We start from the raw sequence: 14,315 nt of genomic DNA, 5'->3' as shown, positions 1-14,315 counted from the left end.
CCGTTTATAACTCTCTGGAAATAATCTATTTTCTCTAGGCTATACATTTCTTACGGGTAGGGGTCCTGTCTTTTTTTTTATACCCCTGTATCTAGCATAGTACCTGGAACATGGTGGGTGTTGATAAATGTTTATTGGACTGATGCTTCTGTGAAATTTAATACTTTCTCTTTTGCCACTGGCTTTTGTTTTGTTACTAGGTCTTCAAATATGGACTAAGATTTCCTTAATGTCTTTTTTCTTTTTATATACTCTTAGTGATTCCTCTATTCCCAAGGTATCACTTATCACTTCTATAAAGATGACTCCAGGTCCGTTTTCTAGTCTGGCTGTTCTCCTTATTATAAGACCATTTGTTTTCAAAGTTGCATGTCAGACATCTCCACATGAATGTGTCACCGGTATCTTAAATGCAACAAAAAACTCAGTAATCCAAACTTACCTTCCTTTTAAAATTTCTTCCTATGTGCTCCATGTCTCAGTTGTTCTAACCCCTACCCTTCCGGTTACCTATGCTAGTTGGAATCCTGGCAAATGCCTTAACTTCTTTCTTTTATACTCTCCCTAATCTGTGATCAATGCCTATCCATCCTGCCTCTGAATGTTTTTCACGTTTGCTTCCCCTTCCCATCTCCACGCATAGTAGTTTTGTTATCACTTACCTTCACTATTGCAGTAGTCTCTTAACTGACCTCTTCTCTGATCTGTCTTCCATGCTGTTGTTAGAAATATCTTCCTAAAACACAGATCTGTTGTTACTGTATGTTCATCACTTGACTAATTTACTTATCTTTCAGGTCTCTGCCAAATGTCACTTCTAAATAAAGATAAAGTATGTCTGTCTTCCTTGTTGTTTGTTTCATGTTCCTTTCCTACTGTCATCTAATATTGTTTGTAATTATGTTTATATTTGTGCATTGATTTGTTTAATGTCTTTCTTCCCACTGGAGAGATTTATGTAAGGGACTGGGGAGAGTTATGGGCCTAGCACAATGCTCGGGACATAGTAACACTTAAAACATATCTGTTGAATGAGTGGATGGATAATAGCAAAGTACAGGCAGTACAGGCAAACAGATACCAAGTAGCAAAGGCAGGGAAATTACAGGGTCCTAGACTCTTACTACATTCTCACAGACCTTAATCTGTAGTTTAAAATAGTAATGGGCTTCTCTCTTTTGCTTTTTGCATTTATTTCCCTAAGGATGAGAGTGAACAACTTACTACCCGACACTGACACTTTAGTGAGGGCACTGTGGAACCTTTCTAATCAGAAGATGGGACCAGGCTTGATGATGATTCAATGAAAGCAGTTTTAGTGTCACACTTGTCTCATGGAGGCTATTTGTATTTCTGAGGAAATTCCAATCAAATAACAGCTTACTAGATTTTTTTCCTGGTCTAAATATTATTTTTGGGCATTTTCCACAAAAAGCTTTTTGGGAAAGGTGGTTCTTACACTGGGGCTTGGAATAATTGTATCTCTGTGCTTGGCCTTGTAATAATTCTGTCTCTGTTGGAATTGTGCACACGTTGAGGCCTGAGGCCTCATCTTATATAGGGCCTTCACTATGTAGCTTCTCGTATATTCAGCATCTTAGGAGAGAATCATATTCAACATAGTTTTGCTGTAAGCTTTTTGCTTAGTATCAGCAGTTTTGCCTTAAGTTCTAAAGCTTAATAATGAAACTATGTTGAATGAGAACCTTTCCAAAAGATATACTTTTCTACATAAGCTGAGTTTATTCATCCAGAGTCAACAAGAATAGGTTATATTTAGAACATATGGAATGAATAAATATTAGTGAATTAATCTTTATTGGACTTTTAAATTTCTTTACATATAATTCTGTTCACCCATTTATTCAGCCATCTGCACTTGAGCAACTACTTTATGCCAAGGACTGTACTAAACATTTAGGATCTGAAGAAAAATACGACTTGATTACTCTCAAGAATTTTATAAGTCTAGGCTTTTTTCATGTCTGAGGCCAGATTGATTTTTCTTTTCCTTTTTTTCACTCAGGATGAAGTACATAGTGGTGTAATCCTAGTTGACTGCAGCCTCGAACTCCTGGGCTCAGGTGATTCTCCTTCCTCAGCTTCCTGAGTACCTGGGATACAAGCCTGTACCACCACACCTTGCTAATTTTTATTATTTATTTTTTGTAGAGATGAGGTCTCTCTATGTTGCTCAGGCTGGTGTCGAATCCTGGCCTCAAGCAATCCTCCTGACGTGGCTTCATAAAGCGATGGGATTACAGGCATGCACCACCACACCTGGCCTTAGAGTGATTTTTCTTAAGTGCAAATTCATGCTCTTTTTTCTAAGGCCTCAGCTTGGAATGTCCTCTTGTATTACCCACCTCTCTTCTTTCAGGACTCATCTCTTAGGAACCTTCCCTGTCTCTCCAAGGCAGCTGAGTACCCTTCAGTATACTCATCCTACCCTCTCCCTCTCCTGTTGTGGCAGTTAGTACCATGTTTTGTAACTACCTGTTTATTTGGGTCTCCCCAACTAGACTGAAAAAGGCGCTTGAAGGCAGGGCTGTGTCCTTGTGTCCTGAGTGCTGAGCACAGTACTGAGTACACAGTTTGTGACCTATAGAATTTGTGGAGGGAATGCATTTTGGATGGAGGCTGTTGGTTAAGTGACCTGCAAAACTGCTCCAGTGTCATGCCAGGATCAGTCTTCTTTGCTCATTATTGATGAGAAGCAACGCTAACTTATGTCTTTATTCCTAACTGAATTATACTCCAAGTACACATTTGCACGCTTCATTACATGCCTGTAGTGATATCAGTGACACTGATAAAGTATTTTTTCATATTTTAGTTCTCATGTTTTTGACTATTTTAACTTTGTTGTTGATTGAATTGAGTATTTGAGTTGCTGTTAGTATAAATAAAGTTTCCATCTTGGATGACCTACCATGTTAATAAAAAAAAAAAACCACAAGTAATATTATGTGCTAGTGATACCTTGTGATTTCAAATGTATTTTGTTCCAGCAAAGAACCAGTTTGGGTCTCTCTGGAGAAGGGCATACATCTGAGTTGACCTCAACTTTTCTGTAGGAGAGATTATTGAATCTCCTATAAAGGATTATATGTAAATATATAAATTAAAATTTGTCTGTTTTACAAAATAGAGTGTCTGAAACAAGAATACATAAAATGTTATTTTCAATGTACTAGAGTAGAGGAGTTTGATATTTAAAGGAGTTCTGTACTTTGGTAAAGCCAAAATTCCTTTGATTACACTAGTGGTTGGTTATTTAATCAGGATGTGAATTCAAATTGCCTGCAAAATTTTGAAAAAATGCAGATGTCTGGCTGACTCCACATCTATCGGATTGCAATTTCTAGTGGTAGTGTCCAAGCTCCTATATATTTTGTTGTACCAACTACCTGGGTAATTTGATGGGTTTTCAGAACTACTCAACTATATAAACCAAAGAACCTCAAACCTTAACATATATATGATCATGTGGGACCTTGTTAAAATGCAGATTCTGAGTCAGGAGCTCTGGGTGTGACCTGAGATTTTCCAGTTCCAGCGAGCTCCATGTGATGTCCGTGCTGATGGTGTGCAATCCACACTTTGAACAATAAGGCTATAAATAATAACCATCTACATTTTAAAAGATTTCCTTTTTTTTTTTTCATTTAAGTGTGGTGTATCTGCTCCTACTCTTGCTTATTCTATAAGAGAAGTGTAATGGGCTTTAGATCCAGTCTAAAATAGTTTTGTTTTGGATATTGTCTTCCATTAAAGTTTCAGTATGCAGAGGATGAAACTTTGTCCTTCGTTTTTTCCAATGACCATCAGATAAATGATAAACATGAATCTAAAAGTAATTTCTCATTTCCGATCCTCCTGTCAGCTATGGTCCTTTGAGGTTAAATAAAAGACAAGTAGAGGAAGTAAGTCATCTGTTCAGAGACTCTGTTGCCTCTTAAAAATAACACTCAACTCTGAAGATTACACATGCTTAATTTTCATTATGATATTGTTAGGACTAGGTGTGTTTATTGTTTTTAAGGCATTGACTGACAATTTTGTTTTTGAATAAGTTCTATTTTAAAAATAACTTTAATTTCTTTACTTAAAAATATTTTGCTTTCAGGTCCTCTTTGTTAGAATTTTAATTTGGTATGTTCCATACAGAGGTGGAAATAGTGTTATAGCTTTTAAATAACTAAATTAACTTTGTTGGTAAGAATTAAAAATAACCCAAACTTTACTGGGTTGATCATAGGAAGCTGAAGGGATGCTGGGGTTATGATCTGTGACAGGAGATTTACTGACGTGACTGTAGTTGATTTGGGGGCTGTGGGGTGGTGACAGCTAGCTTTGTTTACATGCTACTGATGTGTAGATGGTGTCCTAGGTATGCAGGCAAACAGGTATTTGCTAGTTTGAATTAACCCAAATTCCTTTTAGTCTCTTGAGTAATGCAAGCCTTTGTATTACGTGTTAATTAAAGAGTTCATTACTTGTAAGACTAGTTGTGTTTGAAGTGAGGTATTTGCCTTTTAAAGGTTGAAGATTTCAACTTAGCACACTTTATTGAATAGAAGATGAAAGAAATTATTTAAAAATATGATCGGGGACAGATTAGTAATAATAAGCAAATTAAATTAAACAATTTTTTTGGCAGAGCTTGTTCAGTGTCAAAAGTTAAAGCATTCCGTGAGTATTCTTCAGATTTCACTGTCTTACATTGACTTATTTCATTCAGTCAGTAAACAAGTAAGCTCCTGCTTCGTGCGAGGCACTGAGTCAGGTACAGAGATAAGCAATGCAGTTCCTTTTTAAGTATGATGGAAGAGGAATACATTATAAGGACACAGAAGTGGAATATTAAGGCACACTGAGGAGTTAGGAAAGACTTATAATTCCTAAATTTATTCTTGAGTTTTGAAAGAGATAGGCAGAAGAAGTTTCCATGTAGGTACAGAGACATGAAATCACATGTAGATTAAGGGAAGGAGTATGAGACAGGGAAATGGCCAAATCAAGAAGGCTTTTATGTACCAAGTAAATAGTTTGAACTATATTTCAAAATTAGGAGTACCGTTGAAGGATTATAAACAGGGACATATAATAGTACCAAGGGGACGGAATTGGAGTGGAGGTGGGGATGTGGGATTGTGTGAGGGAAATAAATTAGGAGACTATTTCAGAAGTCTAAGTAAGAGTGATAGGATGTAAATTCAGGTTTTGGCAATGAGACTACAGAAAAGGATACAGGTGAAATAATTATTTCAGAAATGAAATTTTCCAGGTAGTGGAGACGAAGAACGAATGTAGTATGATTCAGTTTCAGGCACTCTAGTTGAGCAGGTGGGTGGCACCATTCTTCAAGGCAAAGAATACAGGAGGAAGAAGAACACTTTTCCAGGGGGAAATGCTGAATTAAATTTTAGATATGTTGAGTTTGAGGTGGTAGAGGGGTATCTAATTGGAGATGCTTAACAGGAGTAGAATATACAGGTTAGAGGGCAGGAGAGAAATTGCCCAGGGGCTAGAGATTTAGAAGTCATTAGTGTTCATGTAGTTGTTGAAGCCATAGACTTTGAAGGGATTACCAGGAAGAATAAATAGAATCAACGTATTATACTACTACATGGATTCTTTTCATTTATTATGTAATTTATGATAATACCTACCTATTTCAGTTTTTCATTTGGGAGCAGGTATTTGGCTAGCTCTGATTCTGTCTCTTGTCTCTCTCTGTGTTACCCCCACCCCCATATAAAATATGTAATATAACATGTATTTGATTTTACTCTGAGAAGTGCTGAATAATTAAATTGTAATACTATTAGGCAATATGAATTAATTTATGTGTTGTATTCAGAGAGGTTTTAAGATAAAATCTGTAAGACCTATTTTAAAAGATTATTTCTTGAAAAAGGAAAAATCTTATTTTAAAAAATAAAGCAATTTATTAGTGTTCTTGAACTAAATAAGATTTATTTGTTGAGTCCCATAGCTTTGATCTGTCCAGGAATTTTCATGATTTACTCCCCATGCCTCTGATCTAGGCAGGTACTACGTCTGTGTGCCTAATCTAGTCAAGGAAACTAGGAGAAAGCCATCTGGCTGATAAGATCCTGATAGAATTTGACATAATCCGTATGAGAAACTTAAGTAATTTAGTATCCATAGCCAGAGTCTAAGGGAATAAAGGTACTATTAAAGGTTGAACAAATGACTTAAATATATTAATTATACTTTGTAAAGCTGCACTTTTTGGAGTGGTGAATATTTAATGAAATGTAGATCCTACGTTGTCATCCTGTGGCCCTCACTGGTTTTTCTCTTTTCCACCTCCTTTCTGGAGGAAGAACCTAATGATAAAACTGTTTCTGATCTTGCCATCTAGAAAACACTAGTATAAAGTGGAAATTTGTGTCTCCTTAAAAGTGAAATGAAGCAGCCTATTTACCACCACGTACCCCCAGGCCAGTGGGTACTTATGAGGGTATGCAAGATGACTTTTCAGAAATCAGCCCTGCTTGGGATCGAAACCGTTGATTTAATAAAGAAAGCATAGGTCTGTATACCACTCAAGATGCCATTGGTCTGTATCCAACTTTTTTGGCATTAACTTTTAAAATATGCCTTTAAAGGAAAGAATTCCCAGGAGACTTTGTCAAGTTTCAATATAGTAAATTTTATGGCTGAGTTATAACTCCTAAAAACTGAAGTCAATAGTAGAAACGACAGACCTGAATTAGAAGAGGATAGCTATAATAAAAGAATTTTTGTTATTCCTTTATGATCTAGAATTAAAAAAACACACATTTTTAAGTTTTTTGTTTTAATGCTTTGAAAATGGTTTCTCTTTCTTGTTATTTATACTTTAATCAATGATGGGTATTAGCATTAAAGCCTAATATCCACATCAAATAATACAAGGCACACTGCTGTAACACACAATTATATTAACCATAAACTTTTACCTGTTTCCAGTCTCTCTTTTTTTGTTTAAACATGTTTTTTTTTTTTTCCTGGCAAGCCTCTATATTCTCATTCACACCCCAGTAAATCACTAAGAGATTATTGATGAAGATATGTGTATTTGGGTGTTTAAAGGATTGTAACAAAAATCAAAAGTAGAATAGAATTTTAGAATATATGCTTTCTGCATTGAGGACTTCATTTGCTTTATAGCCTTCTTTATATTTGTTGATATTCTTTCTTGCCCTATGCCAACATTTTAGAAATACATTTTTAGAAATTTCTTACAAGATTTATCAGTGTGCTACCAATAACATCTCTCTCTCTCTCACACACACACACACACACACACAACTTTTTATCTATGTAATAACAAATATCTTGAATTTATAGTGTGTATTTTGCCAGAAGTTAAGTGGTTATACATCATTGCTTTAGCTTTACAAAATCACTAGATCACTGACAGATGGTTCTTTTGGTTTATTTTGTTTCGACATTTTTTCATGTAGTTAAAACCCACAGCACTCAATTTCATCACCCAGGCCCAATTCACAAACTTAATCAATGGCAAAGTAAAACTGGCACCTCTTGATTTCCTGGTTTATGTTTTTTGGGTGGAGCTGATTCCTGAGTATGAAAATTGTGTTAGGAAATAATATTAGGTACCTGCAAGAAAATACTGAAAGATGGTTACCAAACATCCTGTGTAAGTGTGATTTTCTCATACCTCAAGGCCCTGCCTATTAAGAAGTTGGATCTAGATGTGTGTTGATCTTGCCTAGTCAGCCAGTTTTGATATATTACTAGCATGTCATCATTCCTATGTAGTACTCTATAAAGAAAATTTGGCAACCCAACATTTGAATAATAATTTTTAATATTTTTAGCCAAGTTACTATTTAGAATCAAACTATGTCTAAAACTAAATTCATCACCCTGTTATCTACGATTACTGCTCCCATCCTACTAGAACTGACTCTCCTTGCTTGAATTCTTCATTTTATCAATGCTACCACCACCACTTTGCTTATTACGTAGACTTCAAAGTCTTATTTCTTCTATGAATCTGTTTTTGACAGTTCCAACTCATGGAGACCTCTTCTGATAAACTCACATTTACCTTACCATTTATTTTTCACTTCTGTCCTTTGTGTTATTATTGCATTATTAATTACATTGCCCCCCATGATTAGACTAAGCCCTTTGAGACCCAAGGCTAGCAGTTTTACCCTGCAGCATATAGAATTATGAAAGAATGGATCACCAGGCCTGTCCCCATTCTCCCTGTCCTGTAAGGTATCAATAAGTTTTTATTTCTTTTTTGTAGTGTCTTCTTCATGTCCTATTTTTCCTGGTCTAAGCTTTCTATTGCTCTACTCTTGGGCTTCTCTGGTTCTTTTAGTATCTTCTGTTTATAAAGATTATGGATGATTTTTAGAAGATTCTTGGGATAATTTTTTGGAGATATATGGGTGATTTTCAGCTTTTTCTTATCTCAGTTTCAATTTTGAAACTCTACCACAAAAATTCTATCTCTTTATACTTACATTTAATATTTAATCAATAATTGAAATGTTTTGAGAGTGTGTATCTCAGAAGCAATAGTTTGGATATGTTAAAAAGGTGGGTTAACCACACTTTTACTTTCAATACAGAATAAAAAGACAGAAGAGTAAGTCATTGCAAATTAAGGCTAATAGTTATTTTATTTCACCACCTGATATTTTGTATATATCTTCGATTGAGCCATAATTCTGTTGAGTTGTACATGGAGAATCTAGAGATTTAGTATTTTAAAATGGAGAAAATTGAGGTAAGTGATTGCACAAGGTCAAATGTGTAGCTGATGAAGAAGTCAGGAATAGAAGCCAGCTATCTCTTAAGGTTATTTTAATATGTAATAACATGTTTTTAAAAAGTACAAAAAGGTATACTGTGAAAGGTAAGTTTTTTCCCTACCCCATCTCTCAGTTCTTCCATTACCTTCCCCAGAGGCAAGAAGTTACCAATTTCTTGGACTTTCAAGAGCTATTTCATGTATGTACAATCAAGGAAATGTATACATTGTCCTTCACACAGATGGTAGCATATTATGCATACCTTTCTGCACCTTGCCTTTTTTTACTTAACAATGTCTGAAAATTGTAGAGCCCAGGATTTTTTTGTTCCTTGGTCCATGAACTTTGCATTTTGCTATACTGCCTATTATTATTAAACAACTGTTTTTTGTTAATATGAATGGACAGAGTATTAAATTATTATTAATGTCTAGCATATTGAGTACCTCACGTGCAACATGATGTAGTATTTCACATTTCTTTCAGGAAGAGAGGGTCAGTGATTTATTTTATGATAAATAATGTTGAAAGTTAAAAAACAATAAGGGAAATTTATAAATAGCTGTTATTGCTGGTTACCAAAAATAGCTAATTGTATATTTACTTTTCCATTTGAGAAAGAATTGGCAGATGAAGTTTTCAGGGAAATCATTTACCTTCAGACTTGTGTAAAAATTTGTACTGTATGTACAAACAGTTTATCTCAAGGCCAGTGAGAAGCAATGATGTTAAAATGTCAAACCACAAATGTTTGTTTCATTTTCTAAATTTTAAAATCTCCAACCTCAAATGCATATCACAGAAATAGTTTTTCATTTGTTTCTCAAAACAGCTTGTAACTATATATTTTTATCTTGATATGATTCATGATCATCTATATAAAAATACACCATTAATTTTGATCATTCTGGGTTATTTTTTTGGCCAGCTTATCTATCAGTGCAATTATTGCTTTAATTTTCAGAGAAAAATAGAGCCTGTCAGAACTGTTTGATTTTAGATCTTATGGACCAAATTGTATCACAAAAGACAAATCCATTAAAAATGTGTCCCATGCCAAATGTCCATGATAAGATTCATAGAGGTTGAGTACTTATATTTGAACTTCATGTTAGATAATTAGTCAGTAATTCTGCTTTCTTCCTAAAGATGGCAGGCCTTCTCAATGTATTATCTACTTGGTAATTCTGTTTGAAAATACTATTAGACTCCAACCATTGTTGATTGGAAAAAAAGTTAATCAGACTAAAAATATATTTTCGTAACACCATCATCATAGTTAAAATTCAGTAGTTGAACAAGTAAGATCGTATTCTTGATGTTCATAGCTTTAGCACAGCTTTTACGTGTGTTATCCTCAACCCTGAACACAGGGTCCTAAGGGTTCTTACTGCATTCTGACTTTGGAATTCTTGATGTAAGATAATGAACAAAAAGTCTTGTCAAGAATTGTGATAAGTCATGTTAGGATCCTGCCATATTTATAAGTTTCTCTCCTATGGAGATGATGTCAGAAAACAAAAACTGGCCAACAAAACATCCCAAAAGGAAACAACACCCCTAAGTAATGATGTATTGCATATATTTGTGGACATCTGAAATATTTTTATATTTATTCTTTGGTAAAAGTTTATATGTCCAAGTTCTACTTGAACTTTTTCTTTTTGCTTAGGTGACTGATTCTTTTAATAAGCAAAATAAGTACTTACCGGTGCCATTGGAAAAAAAACCCACTTTGGCCTTATCTGCTGTAAAAACTAAGCTCACAAGGTAGCGCTCTAGAGCAAGGAAAAACACTATATTTTGTTCCTCCTTTTCTCATTATTTCCATTTCTAATTAAAATGGTTATTGTGTGTGTGTGTGTGTGTGTGTGTGTGTGTAATCATGTGGGATTTTGCTGTTTAAAGAAGGTGGACAGCAGGACAGAGGGCAGGCTGGCCTCCCTGCCAGGCCTCACAGGAACTTTGATGTGGCCACCGCTTTCTAAGGCTGACCCTGATTATTGGTTCATCCAGAGAAGTAACTAGGTATTAGAAGACTGCATCACTTTAACCGGCTTCATAGTAGTGTATAAATACCACAATTCAGTTCTTTAATTTGTGATGGGAACTGTCAGGCACAGTCGTTTCTCATGTTTATGGTTCAGTGCATTTTCTCCCAATAGGCAAATCTACGTGGAAAAATAAATTATAATCAGAAGGTTGCTTAGTGAGCATTGAATCAGCTCTCAGCAACCAGTGTCAGTAAGCTCTGGTAGTGCAACACACTCATCTTCCCCATAGGAAAGCAACTGCCACTCAGACCAGATATTGTTTAATATGCAGAGCATCCTTTCTACTAGACCAGGCTGCAGATGCATGGCCAACTTTTGCTTTCTTCATTTCTTTTCTTACAGAGGTATTATACTTTCTCTTTTTGATACTTTTTTCTATTAGAATTTAATGCAGTTGAGCTGATTAATATATGTAAAACACTTAGCCCAATTCCTGGTATACAGTAAGTACATGATAACTATTATGAATAAGCATAACTGGTTTTGAGTCCAAGTCATCTTGTTACTTGTAATATCAAAGACAGTCTTTTGGGCCATTTTTATAGATGAGTGTGATCCATCTTTTACATTTTGTTATTTTCATCCTTTAATTCTTTTCATTTAATTCTTCAATTTTATTTATCCTTAATGTTGAATCCATGAGCTAATTAGGACAATGCCTTTGACTGTATGTGATCTTGCTATTGTTTTAACTTTAAGATTTTTATTCTTTTAAATTTCAGTTTCTTGCTCTGAAATACCCCATTCTCCACATTTCCCCCACCTGTAATGTGAATCTGTTGGAAGAGATGATCTTGAAGTTGCTGCTCAGTTCCAGAATACATTTGATTTTACATCTTATTTGAGTATATGATGTCAGTTGTAGCCATTCCATCTAACTGTGCTTGCCTTCATTTTAAGCTCTGCTTAAATTCTTTCTCATAGAGTGTGAAGTTATTTTGAAAATGGTAGCAACATCTGAATCCTTAGAAGGATGGCCATGGCACTGGGAGGTTGTGATTGAAAAGTCCATGGGTAAATGTAGGATTTCAGCAGTCAGCAATGAAACTACAGACCTGACAGATACACAACTGACAAATCAAAACATTTGTGTGAAAATGAGTACAGAAAGGAATGATTCAGATGAGTCAGTTGGTCACCCCAGCAAAAATAATCATTGTCAGTCTTCTCTCCATCCATCTGGGAAGTGAGTTATTCTTTTAAGAGTCGCAAAGAAGATTCAGGAAAACAGGAAAAATTACCACAGCTCTTTCTGGTGCTTGTAAAAATACATATTATGGTGCATTTTTAAAGGTGGTCTCAGAACCACATTTTGAGAACTGTCAAAGATAGGAACCATTGTCAGAGTTCAGAAGAGAGATAGATCATTTCAGGCTGCAGTAGTCAGGGAAAGCTTAATGAAAGAGACTGGCTTTGATCTAGGTCTTGAGAGATGGACAGGATTTGAATAGTTGAGAGCAGGGAGAAAACATTTTTCCATGGGTGAAATGCCAAGAACAAAAGTACAGAGGTGGGAAACAATAGTGTAAGGGGAGTGTGGAATCAAATAGTTTGACTCAAAGGTTCTTAAATGTGGTCCATGGAAGAAAATTGAGGCCCTACTTCTGTCAAATGACATCACTTACTTCAGACTTGGAAGAAATGGGCAGCTCTGCATATTTCCTTCAGCATGCAACCGGATGAAACTGTTGATGCCTCTCAGTGCATCCAGCTTCACATTTTCATGTGCTTGCTGATGTCATCAAAGGAGAACTCCATTTTAGAACACCTTTTGGAAACTGGAAAGACTGTCAACATCTTCAAAATATTCATTTTCAATAAATATTCAAATGGAAGAAGAAAAATTGCACTCTGGGGGCAGCTGGTGCACCTGTGATGTCAGGAACACAGCATGGTATTCCTGCTTGATGAGGAAAGGATTGCTGCACGTCATTGTGCCTCGGTGCTTTCCATATCAGCAGCTGTTACCACCTTTCCAAAAGGTGTTGCCAAGAAACAGGAGCAGGGTAAGATGTTTTTCTCTAACCAGACAGAAATCTGCTGACTTTCCAGAAGTCTAATTGAACTTGAAGGCAGAGGAAATAATGTGACTTGAATCTAACTTGAAAGTCTTGGAGGAATTTGGTGTTACACTATGCAGGCCACCTTAACCTGGCAAATTCCATTCTATGCAATTCTGCTTTCGTTCTATTAAATACCTACCTTTGTGAGTCAAGGATTTCAGCACTTGTTGCCATAGGGAAAAAGTTGTAATGGATTATCAAAGATGAAGTATATGTTGCTATGTCAAAAGCCAAAGCACAGTTTCAACTCATTTAAACTAGATCTCATTGAGATGTACTACTGAACAGTCAGAATTTTCTAAATTTTTTTTCCAGGAAACAGTCATTTTCCTTTCAAAAGAGAAAGGAGGCATAATCCTTTATAAATATTGCTTATGTTCAGGAAATCAGCTTCCAGTGCAGTGAAATGAAGTAAATGGTGTATGCATTTCTGCGCATGTTTCTGGAGGAGGAAGTCCATATCTTTAGTCAGAATTTCTATTGATTTAGCTATTGTGGAGGCAGTGGGTTGCTCTGGATAAATCTGAGCAAAGGAATGAGAGGAAATCAGCTCATTTGAAGAATATGGGATGCGAAGCTTTGACATGACAATGGCAAGTAATTTAGGGATTCAGGTTATCCCCCGCATCTGAGTAATCTGAAGGTAATTTTCTAGCTAGAGCTTCTCAAAGGTAGGAACCTTGTGTTATCTTTTTTGTTTATACTGTCTGAGCACAGTGCAGGAGACATAATAGGGACTCCAAAAATGTTGAGTTAAATTGAAATCACTGTATGGATAGTGAAAGCTGGACTGTAGCACCAATAATAAATGCTCTTCTGTCTTATTTGTATTTAACACTGTTTGGTTACATCATTTGGGGAATACTAAGGGTTTTGAGAGAAAATGTTTTATTAAAAGCTCCTATAACCTTCATTTTATTCAGGAGCAGTTGGTTAACACAAACTTTTGGACTTCAGAGGATTTGTTCTCTTTGGACATTTTATTTATTTCTGATAATTTTTACCAAAAGTATGCTTCCAATAATTGTATCCAGTGCCCTCAGGGTGAAGGAAACTTACAGGATGGTGTGATTACTTATGTCATCTGTTTAAGCAACAAAGCAACATTCCAATAAACATCTAATCTTGGATTTGCTCATCATTAGATAAAATCAGCCTGACAACTCTGAGCTCATTTTAGCTTAAAATATATCTGAAACTTACAGCGGATCTTCTATCAATCTAATAACAAAGCCCTGGAACCCCTCTCCTGTGTTATATTATTATAATTTTATTATCACTTTTATGCATGTTCCCGGAACAAGGCTTAGCAAAACAGACTCCCTAGGTATTAACTTAAAATTTTAAATTAATTTATGATTGGGAGACCAGGATGTTAAGCTTAGATT

At 35.5% G+C, this 14,315-nt stretch overlaps 1 protein-coding gene across 6 annotated transcripts in view; it reads left to right on the top strand.

Annotated features, from left to right (window-relative positions):
- ZNF800 (zinc finger protein 800) overlaps positions 1 to 14,315 on the top strand; it is a 48,603-nt gene that overhangs the window by 31,740 nt on the left and 2,548 nt on the right. The window contains exons 6-7 of one of the 6 annotated variants that reach the window (XM_054497023.2): positions 2,027 to 2,084; positions 2,173 to 14,055. The exons of 4 other annotated variants lie outside the window; for them this stretch is intronic. In XM_054497023.2, the coding sequence (XP_054352998.1) occupies positions 2,027 to 2,048 (22 nt within the window). In that variant the 3' untranslated portion in view covers positions 2,049 to 2,084; positions 2,173 to 14,055. Of the gene's footprint in view, positions 1 to 2,026; positions 14,056 to 14,315 lie in introns of those variants that run through there. One more of the 6 variants, XM_054497022.2, reaches the window with a different exon arrangement.

The sequence above is a fragment of the Pongo pygmaeus genome, chromosome 6 (assembly GCF_028885625.2).
Source record: "Pongo pygmaeus isolate AG05252 chromosome 6, NHGRI_mPonPyg2-v2.0_pri, whole genome shotgun sequence".
In the NCBI taxonomy this organism is placed as follows: domain Eukaryota; kingdom Metazoa; phylum Chordata; class Mammalia; order Primates; family Hominidae; genus Pongo; species Pongo pygmaeus.
This window is presented reverse-complemented; position numbering and strand designations above follow the sequence as displayed.